We start from the raw sequence: 12,429 nt of genomic DNA on the forward strand, positions 1-12,429 counted from the left end.
CTCGTAACCTCCGACTGCAGGCTTTGATCATCGACCCAGCTGTTTTACATTGCTCTATAATCCACCAATAAAATTCCACAACTTCCGTGGTAGGTAATTGCGGGAATTTCATAAACTTTCAATTTTAGCTTCGAAATTTTCTAAGCCACGTCAATTGCTTTCGTTTCGATTTACAAACATATATACATAGTTAAGATATTGTTTTATACACGAATCACGTAACTTTTGCAACAAACGCTTCTGGGGTTTCCGCATGAATCAAGCATCACCCAGCTCCCCCAGGAATCGGGTTTAACGAGGGAACCGATAAGCGTGCAATTAATTCCCCGCACTTTTAGGCCCCGAGTTGTTTCCGACTGACCGAAGAGAGATTAGCAGACGACGTGTCGTGTGGCCTGGCATCGCACGGTCATTGTAACCTGAACATATAGATGACCAGCGCATCTGTCGTTATTATCGAGACAGATGAGACAGAGACACGCCTTGACCAGCCACCGACTGTGGATAGAGTTACGCGGAGTTACGCCAGTCTCCGGGATGTCGAAGGGCGATTTAACAAGGTGGCTATAAATTTCGGAACATGCATACAAAACAGCGCGGTCATCTGACTCTGGATTGTCCGATTCGCGCGGGAGAAAATCAGCTCAGCTGTTTATCCGCGGTGTCTAATACTGACCACCTGGGGCCGCATTACGCTCGTTACGGCCCCTCGGGGATCGCCGATACACGATCCACCTCCGATATTTACGATTCATCCTCTCGACTCCTGGTCTTGAACGACCGAATGATTGCGAACGCTCGTGTGGCGGTCAAAAAGTGTTATAGGGACATAAAGACAATTTTCAAATCCGTATACAGGAAAAAGAAATTTATTCTTGGAATATTTCAGTCACCTTGGAGTATGACTTTTCATGTCAATGTGATAAAAAAATGTGCTGTTTGGAACAGCTTCACTATGCTGTGAAAATCAAATTCTCTGATCCAAGCGAACAATCATTTGTTGATTATTATCAGCCTGAGATAAAGATCTCTTTTGATCAGACAGTATCATTTAATCCAACAAAAGGTTATTTTATTTTTCTCGACAGATTATTTGAATTGATAGGAATAATACTGACAATATATTTATACTTGCTAATGCGATCACAATCTGACAAAATGATTTCACTTTGTACATCTGGTATCGTATTTACTACACAATCCTGCGAATTGTGGTACAAAACTTTTTTTGTACAAAAGAATTGTGTTCGGAATAATTTGAGTAATCTTTCTGGTTGCGTATCGATGCAACGTTTGGTAGATTCTATATTAACCCAAATAAGTTGACTCATGCAGGCAACAAAATTTTATTTAACAAAACTAAACATTTTTCTGAATGTAAAATTGTCAAATCATGTTTATTCCACCTGTAATTAGCAACGACTGTTCATTTCGTTATTTCCTTTTTAGATTTTCATTGATTCCTACGAAAATATGTTCAAACTCTTACTTTCTGACCCTCATAAGATTAATTTTACTACATATTTTACTATAATTGTTACATTTCTTCTCCCATGTTCTCATTCTTATCAAAAAAAAAAAAAACTTCTTCGAACGGTATGGCTGGGTAAAAAATGCCTAACGAAGTGCCAAAATATGAGTAGACTCACCTGCGTCTGCGTGAGTCCGAGGCTGGCGGCGAGTTCCGCTCTTTCGGGAAGGGCGAGGTACTGCGTCCTCTGGAACCTCCTGTTAAGCTGCTGAAGCTGAAGACTGCTGTAGATCGTTCTTGGTTTCCTCATTTTCTTCCCCTTTCCGTTCCTCAAGGATCCGCCACCGCCGCCGCCGAGCTCGTCCACCAGGGAGCCGCTCTTGTCGCCCAGCGGGGAGAGGTCTGCGAACAGGCACCACCCTACATCAACCCTCGAAATTTTCTCGCCCCAAAGTCAGTCTGGCTAAAAGTTAACAGCTAACCGCGAGCCGCCTCAACTTCGCGCCAAAAGCCCTCAATTTCTTGGCTCTTTACTGAGTCCGGGAACTCGGCTATTCTTCCCGCGGTCTCGAGCCGAGTTGGAATTTCTAAAACAAGCTGTCCCTGAATTGGAAAGGGAATTTCGAAGAGCGCAAACGGAAAAAATTAACTTTGAACATCCGAGTTTGTATAATTTGACTGTTTTTCAAGAGATTCGATCTATAGTATGTTTACTTTTTCAACAATTAATGTATCAACGTTGTTACAAGTTATACGACATGCGAAACGAGATTGAACATACATACATGGGTGTGTACACGTGTGTGTTTATACTTTTACATATACTCAACCCAGACATAAATTATTCTGCCAATTTAATTAAGTACCGGTTAAATGTTAACACTGAATTATAAAGCTCCGGGTACGTTAACGCTGGTTCATTCATTCATTCATCTTATTCATTCATTCATTCATTCATTCATTCAGGTTGTAAAAATGAACTGTGTGTATCATTTACATGGTAATTGATCGGGGCTAATTACTTGACGTTATTTCCATCGAAGCAACGGTGCGAGGGGGAAATCGAGCGCCGTGTTGGCTACGACGATCAGTGCATGGGTAAGAATAATCGCTCGTGTGAACAAGCGTAATAAGGTTTGAAATTGCGTCAGAAATTAGAAGAAAAAAAGTGCGTGTGTGCGTACAGCCAGAACTCGATAAGAAATTTTACTACCGCCAAGCGACCTAGTCTTTTCCTCCTCTTCCACGTCTATCTGTGTCCAACACACGCCCTCACCTTCCTCGTGTATATACGTACATACATCTGGTTATTTACACTCGTAGGTTGCAGGCAGCCATGCAATTCTTAGGTTACATAAGCCCCATTATTCCCCTTCTACCTACGTTAGTGCCGCGTTAGAACCCGATTCGTCGTGTAGGTATGTGCGAGCTTCTTCTTCCCACGTGTGAGTGTTGTGTTATATTATATATTTATATGTCACGAGGATTACTATGTTATTATCAAATTTGAGTGGCTATTACGTTAGAAAGAATTTTACGACTCGGAATTTTTACGCTTAACGATTCCCGAAAACGTCTTAAGTATCCGCTATAGGCGCGTCGATTAATTTCTTACGTAATAATGAAGATGGAAATTTCCTCGATATATTTGTCAAGCATTTTTACGACGACTGGTAGTAAATAAGAAAATTAAAGTGGGAATCTTTTCCGCTGAATTTAGATGCTTTTTTCATCACAGAATTCACTTTAACTAATTTATCCTGCAGTTTGTTCAAAAAAGATTCTCATTCCAGGTACATCGAACTCGTGTTTTCTCGATCCACGTTCATCAAATTCCGAGCTTTTTGCATATCCTTTTATTTTAATTCTCTTCAATGCGAATCGTGAGATAATCAGCTGCACTGTTTGTATTACTTGTTCAATTTATTAACCACGTGATTCGAATTTATTGCCTCCAAGTCACAGCACGTAACTGGTTCCAAACTTTTCATGTTCTTGTATACATATACCTATTATTTATGTACTGTAAAACCGGTTCGAATGTACAATTACCTTAAATTTCGCTATTATAAGATAGTTTTCCCTGGCTGTAAAATACCGCAGCTGCATAGCTAGTCTTGTTTTTCATTGAGAAACGCGATTAGAATCCATTAATTCTCATCGAATTATACGATCTTGAATTTCTTGTCTCTGAATCTCGACTCCGTCTAGGGGAAATGGTACGATCGGAAATGGCGTGATTCCTAGGTTTCCTTTTTTTAATTTCCTTTGACAAAATTATCGCGAACAATTAACAAACAATGAGAAAGAGCGACACGTGACAGTAAAAGGCCAAGTCTGAGTTGGCCAAGGCCCTCGCCCCATCAGTCCGGAACCCCCAGTGGGCCCAAAGCGCCCCGCTACCTGTCCCATTGTTTCAGAAAATTAGCCTCACACAATGGAAGTATTTTCAAAGTCAAAAATTCAGCAGCAAGGTGCAGTATATTATTGTTTGTGGAACAGATACAGAGGAGAATAGTTTTCGACGCATAAAATTACTAAGGAGGATTTACGGCTGAAAATCAATACTTTTTTTCTACGATATAATACCTGTTTAACCTACGGCGATTCTCCCGTTAATGCAAAAAAGAGAGATTAAAATTACGAACAAGAACTTTGATATCGATTTATGATCGTTTCAAACTGCTTTAAAACAGTCAAAAAATTTAGCAGGCTGGTTTAATTTTACTCTACTGTGAAATTCAACGGCTTGTTTTGTTTTAAAACTGTTTCATACAGGTTTACCGGAACAAATTTTTACTTTTCTAATAATCAATTTAATATTGTTCTTTGTTTATTAAAATCAATATCAGTATAATATTGAAAAATTAAATATTCGACGGTACTAACGTGATAAAAAATAAATTATTCTAGTAAAACGAATGAATTATATCTATGCTATTTTTTTTACCGTTTTCAAGCAGATAGAAATGAAAAATTTTCTTCCAAACTCTTGTTTTCAATTTTTTTTTTCTTTTTTATTATCCGTTTCAAGAGAATCGCCGTGGCTTATCATTGTTTTGATTTGATAAAAACTTGAAAGGTATTGATTCTCAACTGCCTAACCTTCTACAATTGAAAAGAATCGCAGAGCAAAAGTTTGGAGGAGACGGATATCAGTACAAAAAAATCGAATTCGAATCAGAAATCGCCCGCTAAAGTTACTATTCCGCAAAAGTTTCAGGAACGTATACGAAATGCAGGGCCAAATAACAACGTTACCTGCATCCACTTTCGTGCTTAGGTATAGCTGTTTTATAACATAAGTCTTGTTACTCGACGAACGGCGGTGCCACGGATTAGACGAATATAGAATTATAGCGGGTGACTTGCGGTGTACAAATACCTTGTACCTATAAAACAAGAGCAACATTATAATCTCGGTAATTGCTCGTGCTAATTCCGTGATGAGCGGTAATTAATTAGTTGACTGATTAAATCTTGTTCGCGGTTTGCTCGAACAAGTACTATATATACTAGGCATACCTAGGCATATACCTACATATACATATAACTGCAGTTTATTACCGCATGAACTATATAGCCGCCATAGATATTCGGCTTGATGCTATTCCGGTATTTAGAGGCACAATCTATTATACCAGTTGTGTCGCAAAAATATATAATATACATATATATTACGATGAGGTTCGAAATTAGAGTATATCGAACTGCAAATTCGCGTTTCAAGAGGATGATGATCGGACCTCATCTGCAATACCCAAAAATTTGATCCTTGAAGTGAATTTGGAAGCAATTTGTTCTAAAGCATCTCACATATTTGGATTCTTGTCCACCGTGGATCCGGTTCTTATCGCAGCTGCAGTCACGGCTGCTGGAAAAGTTGATTAAACGAGCGGTGTGAAACTAAATCGTGCAAGGGGCGATCGATTAACTCGAATCTCAAAGCACAGCTCCTCGTCGAAGCAAAGAAACACGGCGTGAATCGATATTTATTTTGGCTAATTAATTACCGTCATACATCCGCGAAATATTATTGTACTCACGCGGTTTATCTGACAGGTAAACGCGTTTGGTGTAGGTATAAGAAAATTATGAAAAACTGGGTGTGACCGCGGCAGCGACACGACACATTGCGCAATATTCACGCCGTATTACACAAAACTCCATATAATGCTCTGCAGCTCTGCAAAAGCGTGTAAAGTATTAAAAGATTTTCGCTTTTCAGGATAAAAAAAAAAAAAAAAAAAAAAAAAACCTATTACTCTGTAGGGTAAAAAATGAAAGTGAGTTTTACGGCTGTAACGAGAAAATCTAGCCTATGTTACAGACTATGTGTTTTTCTATCGACTGTGGAAAATGAAATGTTTTTCAATGTCGCCGCGGTTTTTGCAATAAAGGAACGTCCTTAGCCTCAGGCAGTGTTCAGAGGCAAATTTTCACCTGGAGCTTGGAGATCTGCCCTGCATCTAGTCCGAGCACCGGCCGAGGAACAGGTAGACTTGAAACCCGGGTCTGACTAATCCTTGTAAATACAACCATTTAATACCTAATCCATCACCCTGGAAGGGCCGACCGACTGCCGCAGACCAGCGGAGGAATCAGCCACCGAACGAACCAAGTGCTATTGTCTCAGCTTCTTGCGGGACTAATTCGGAGCAGCTCTTGAATGACCCCTAAGCTAAACTGGACTGGGATCATGTCGGACTGCCAAAAGCGCACTCAGTCAAGCTTAATTCTCTCCATCCCGATTCTCGCGTCCTTTGCCTTTCTCAGGACACGGGACCATGTCTGGCTTTGTATTAACTATCGCGGCTGCGGAACACCGAGGCGAGTGGTAAACAAAAATTGCATGACTCAAAACAATAAAACTATTCCCTCGCTGATCTACTGGATTGGCTAATTTGTTCGGGCGATATGTGCATGCCTGGAGCCAAGCAAACGATAACTGAACATGATAGTCTGGCGATTTACGACGATCATGCAGCGAGTGAGTGGAGACAATGTATGTATATTGATTGTCATCGCGGGATTATAAATGTTTCACCCGTTTTAGCACGAATGACGAAAATTCGTCCATTTTGACGGTGGTACGTTCCGAATCAGCTGACGCGATGACAAGTAATTTTGCGGTAATTATATCGTTTGCAAATTACTTTTTACGGCAGGGCAAATTAGTACGCGGTAAAGGGCAAACAATGGAAGTGCAGGCAGGCTAGATAATAGATGAGCATCGTTACAGCTCACAATTTCATTCTCCATATATTCAATGCTAATTCGAAACGATCGCACGACGGATAAGCGGCGCGATTGTTACGGATGGAAGTATCGAAAGTGTACGATATAGCCGCAGATAATGAATCTCAAAGTTCACATGTGCAGTTGCAACGGGGTAATCGTGGCATTGAACTCCTTTCGCGAACTCTTTAGCAAACCTCAGTGTTTTGGAGTGAACGATTAACCAACTCGTGCTACATTTTTTCCCACACTTTTTTTACCTGCTTTGGTTCTTCTTTCGGAGTACGCGAATGTGTTTTTAATTTGGTGGTATCATGACTTGTCAAAAGTAGTTTGAAGTTCGCGACTCTGAGAGCTGCAAGGGCGCGGAAGAACGCAGACGGGGATGAAATTACAGGAGACGGGAGAGGGAAGAATAAACTGCGATACCTATGCTTCGAGAATATGCAGATGCGATGGGCCGGCATATGCGAGTATAAGACGATCGCATGGCCACCGAGGTTCATGAATATCTGACGGAGTGTAAGGCAAGAGTTACCCGCGTATTCACCGTAGATCTGAGCCTTGCAGATATAGTCGATATGGTATGAAGAGTACACGGGCACCCCCGTCTCATTTTATCCTCTGTAATACGCTCCAACTTCTCCTGCGTGCAGTAAATTCCGCCAAGTTTCACGTCACGTTATACATAAGGCAGGTATAGAAGATCCACACACCGCGCTAAGCAACAGTTAATTAGTTGTAAATAGGTAGGAAAATTTTTCTCCGCCGCCTCCTCGAGTCGCACAATGCACCGTCATGTGACTATCCGGAATACGTAAACTATTTTTCAATTCTCCATAATATGCCTAGCTTGTAGATATATATACCATAAAGCACGCTGCCTCGTCGACTTCCTGTTCTCGCAACAGTAGGTCGACGATGAACGGACCAGCGCCGCGGAATCATTAGTGGCTCTTTTACATCGTCCGATAAAATTACGATATACCCGTTCAACTCTCGACTCGATTGGTTCGAGATAATTTTCAACAATTTCTCGCCATTTCATTCCCTTCCCGCTGTAACACCGATTTCAGTTGAACGCGCGGACGCGCGTATTTTAGCTGGGAAAGAAGACGTAGAAGGAAAAATGAAAAATCACGACCAGCTGCACCGGCGTATCGTACTGCAAGTACGTTTAACGAGCAGCTAAATACGCCGTAAGTGTAGCAAGTCTTGGGCTGTAAATTCTGCAAATCGCGCACTCCAGACCTCGAACCCTCGAGATTATACGTTGCTTGAATAATATTTAATGGGTACATCACGTTGCCGCGAACATTTTTCTCTTCTTCAATTCTCGACTCGACTCGCTGTTCCTGTCCCGCACCGAAATTTTTTCCCATGCCTTATTACGCTGCAGCAATATTCCGCGCGACTTATCCTCGTCACGGTCTTATCTCCGACTCTGTGAAATTTCGCTCTGCAGTGTAAATCACGCTCGGTGTAATGTATTGTGCGTTTTTACCTGCCCGTTACAGATATCGACGGTATCCGTTTCTTTTTCGCCTGTTTTTCGCCCGGCTAGCGCAAATTAGCATGCCGAAACCCCGCAAAGTTTACGACTCTATTGGTGCCACCTCACCACCACTGGGAATAGCTTGAGGAACCTTGTGTTCCGCACTTGTTATAGATATATCGTATACACGACGAATGACCTAATAAATCATTGGTATTTGGCCCCCGTGGTACAGGTCGTAAATTTTATTAAGCTATGTATATATATTTGCTGTTTTTTTTTTTTTTTTTGTTTTTTCTGTTTCTTGGTTTCATCTTTCCTTCGGGACAAAAGTTGGAGCAGAAAAATGTCTCAGTTTTTACGATGAAAGCCGCTGTTTTACTATCGGGAACCTTGAACGCTCTGCTACCGTTTCAAGAGGAATACAAAAGAAGTAGAAGAAGAAGAAGAAGGAGAAACAGAAATGCCGGGGTGACACTTGTAACTGTTAAAAATAACGCAGTAGCTACCGTTTCTCGTCGCGTGTCATCCGCTACTGCGTCTTTCGTTACGTTCACGGCAGTTAGGTATTCTTTTTCATATTTTAGTAGATAACGTTCTTTTTTTTCCCTCACAAGTCTTTCTTTCCTCTCGTTTTTTATCCCGGTCGTTTATATTGTTCTTTCGCTCCTCTTAGATTCGCTAGTTTCCCTGTAACCGCAGCCTTACGACCGATTGTCACGACTTCAACGCTGCAGGTAATACCTACCCTCCCGAGGATCAAGTACCTACGCTACGATTCTCTCACTTGGCCCGCAATTTAATTCCGCGCAAGATTTTCCACACCTAATAAATTGTCAAATTTTATATACGTGAATTTTCTGAATTCTGGAGTGAGAAGAGGAATAAGTAAAAATCGTTCACCCCCTTTCTCCGCGAGAAAGAAACAACTATCGTTAATCTAACTCATTCGTTTTCCCCGACACTTCTGTAATTAGCTTAACGCGTCCGATCAACGAGTGTGAATATGGCACTACGATACTCGGTGTAAATGGAATAGCGAGTGTGTCAACTTCGATTTATCGCAATTATTTCCCGACAGATCCCGATTGATCATCAACCCAACGAGATGTTCGTCAACCAGATAAACCGCAGCGACGATTATATCACCTGCTGGACATGCAAGAACGACGAAGGAAGAATAAAATACGTACAGTTGGGGTACTCGCCATCTTTTGGCGGGGACGGACACTGGGGCGCGTAGGATCCGAGGTGATATCCGTAGGTGTTGTGCTGGTGCATGGGGGCGAAGGGGTAGCCGGCCAGAGCCGATCGGGGACTGGGAAAGCCGCTTTCTGCGTGCTGCTGGTTCCCGCCGCCGGGAGCGGATCCCTGGTGCCCGAGGGATCCGACTTGGTGGGAAAACTGATGGGAGCCAGGGACGTTGTGTCCCCCAGGATAGCCGCCCCGGAGGCTGGCCGGGTTGTAGAGGTTGTTGTGCTGCAGCTCGATGAACGCCGACTTCCCCGATTGGGATACCGGCGTGCTCGAGGCGCTGTCGCCCCCGTTTCCCGCCGGCCCTGGCGTCACCGAACCCAGACCAGCGTGGTGGAGATGCTGCTCCATATCCGACCCGCCGCTGCCGCCTCCGCCTCCACCTCCGCCGCCCCCCGACGGGCCCCCGCTCATGCTGTTCGGCGTCGGGGTGCTCGACGGACACGGGTCGCCCGCCCCGAAGGGGCTCCCCAGGTCCGTGAAGTTAAGCGTCGTTGTACTTCCCGGTCGCTCCACCGTTGACACAAGGCCGACGCCGCCGCAGCCGCCTCTTGCCGTCGCCGTCGCCGTCGCCGACGCCCCGATCCCGCTCGGGGCCCGAATTTTGGGGCTGGCCTCAAACAGGGCCTCAACTACGCCTCGATAATAGCTCTGACAGACGAGCGCCGCGCATTTACTGTGCAGGATGGATATTCTTATTCGGGTGACGGGGCTTCTATCGCCTGCCTTGCTTACAACGCTCGCTAGTTTACCGCGATCTTCTTTACCTCCACCCCCTTTTCTTTTTTCTTTTTTTTTTTAATAAGTTCAAAACGTTGCGCTGTTCGCTCTCTCTCTCCTCATGCCTCGTACAACGGCGGAAACTTCAAGTTCGACGGTTTTATTTTTCTTTCCGGTACGTCGACGGGTTATTTCCAGAAAAGGCTTGTCACCAGTTTCTTTCCACTTTCGAGCATTGCTGGAGTATTTTTACTGTTATCGTATGGACACTGATTATTAACTATTATACCATTCGTCGGTGTTCGAATCTGTATAATGTTTCGATCACTAGGTTTAATGGTCACTGCACGAGATCCTTTTTGGTTTATAATTTAGACAACAACAACCAATACATAAGTTGTAGAAACTGTTTTTAATTGTCACTGAATTAGTATTCCTCTAGTATTGAATTATGGTCAAATCCAAATCCGAAATTCTGGAAGAATTGATCGATCCTTGGAGAAGAAGGCCTGCAGGAACACTCTAGACAACCGGTTGTCTATTCACCGAACGTCAGCTCGACACTGATGGATCTTTGGTCAGGACTGAACTCGGGCAGCTGACGAAGAACCGAAACATAGTCACTGACGGACACTGTTTTAGAAAAACGAGAAAAACGAGTAAAACCTAATCGCGGTAGAATGGTAATATCGGGCAAGCGTGGCGACGGCCAGCGACCACGGACGACGCAATGGTGTAAAAAAATTTTAACACTTGATTGAAAAAAAATCCTCACACAAGTTTTTCACAAGTTTGTCGCTCAGTTTGCACGTTGACAAGAGGCGTACATCATAAATCGGATGAACCCGTTAGCTAAAAGATCAATTTGTTCGCGTACGTGTAATATATTACATTTATTTATACGACCAATTTGTCTGAATTACACGAATTTCCAGAAGCAAGGGTTAAATTAGGCAGCGGCCCGAGAAACCATGGGGAGTAAATAAGTGTGTGTCGCCTGGAACAATCGTAATTACGGGTCATTTATAATAATTGTCCTGCAATTTTGATATTAAGTCGCTCGCGCGTACTATATTCACAAAACGGTTTAGCGAGAGCTGGTGCAGTTGTCGGCGAGCTGTCCAGGCCTTCGTAGGTGTTTAGCGCGGCGTCGCGGCACCTCGAACGTCTTTGATCGCGAAAAATTTTCTCCAAATTTGTCGGAAAAACCGAGAGTCGATTCAGCCCTCTTTCGCGCACACCGATATCTCCCGTTTGCCCGTTCGGTTTGGCACTCGGCGAGCCGACCGTGGACAGAGACAGAGACACACGCGAGTAGACTGTTGCAGCAGTGCACACCGTTCGCTGCGACCACGTATAATGATACATAATGAAGCCTCGGCCGCTCCCCGTGCTCCAGAGAGCTTTCGAAACTCGCCACTGCGGCGCCACTGCTTCGCCCCGCCCACCGAGCCGAGGCGAGCGCTGATTGGCTGCGACGCTGTCGCCCCTCCACTGCCGCGTGACGTCGAAGGCTCCGATTGGCCCGCTGGAGGCCATTATGGTCTCCCTGGGCCGGCGCCGCGCAGTTCAGCCCCTCTTGACTCCCGGGCACCGGAATAGGAGTTCCCGGCGATACCGCTCCTCGGAGTCCCAGCATCCCGGAGATACTACCCTCGGTTACACGGGCTTCGCTCCCGTCGCCGAGCCTTCTTTCGCCCGATATTGACTACGGTTAAATCCGGAAGCTGCAATGGACACCCGGTTATTCGCCGCCTTCGCTTTCCGCTTCGGAGGCAACCGGAGGGGAGGGGGAACCCGTTAATTCTTCGTTTCAGTGCAAGACAACTTTTCAAGTACCGCCGACGGTGCAACGACGACGCCTCTTGCTCGATCGGCAATTAGCACGGCACTGATACTGATACCTACGTGACGGTCTAAGCTGACACGCTTATCCACAATTTTTCGATAATTTCGGGTTCAAACTCACCCCCGCGATACCCTGCAACCCTCACTTCTCCTCGGGCTCGAACCTCCGAGGGGCCGACGACAATACACTCGATTAGCGAATACCCCTGAACTCCTCGCCCTGCCTGGCACCCCGGTAAACTTGAACTTGGGTTCATTCAGCCGCACAACACGTTCGATTCGAATTTAAACCTTGGACATGACTTGGAAGTCGCGCAGCTTGGAGAATGTAATATTTGCTACACTAAGAAAAATTCGTGCTATTGAAATGTGGACGGTGCGGAATACTATACAACAATTTTTG

General features: G+C 44.2%; 1 protein-coding gene across 2 annotated transcripts in view; it reads right to left on the minus strand.

Moving 5' to 3' along the window:
* LOC124408562 (homeotic protein distal-less) overlaps positions 1-11,519 on the minus strand; it is a 50,653-nt gene extending 39,134 nt beyond the window's left edge. Inside the window, exons 1-2 of one of the 2 annotated variants that reach the window (XM_046885586.1) lie at positions 9,398-11,519; positions 1,650-1,873 (exon numbers count right to left, since the gene is read on the minus strand). In XM_046885586.1, the coding sequence (XP_046741542.1) occupies positions 1,650-1,873; positions 9,398-9,872 (699 nt within the window). In that variant the 5' untranslated portion in view covers positions 9,873-11,519. Of the gene's footprint in view, positions 1-1,649; positions 1,892-9,397 lie in introns of both variants that reach the window. The other variant, XM_046885585.1, reaches the window with a different exon arrangement.
* Between the last annotated feature and the right edge of the window lie 910 nt (positions 11,520-12,429).

Source organism: Diprion similis, chromosome 8 (genome assembly GCF_021155765.1).
Source record: "Diprion similis isolate iyDipSimi1 chromosome 8, iyDipSimi1.1, whole genome shotgun sequence".
NCBI lineage: Eukaryota > Metazoa > Arthropoda > Insecta > Hymenoptera > Diprionidae > Diprion > Diprion similis.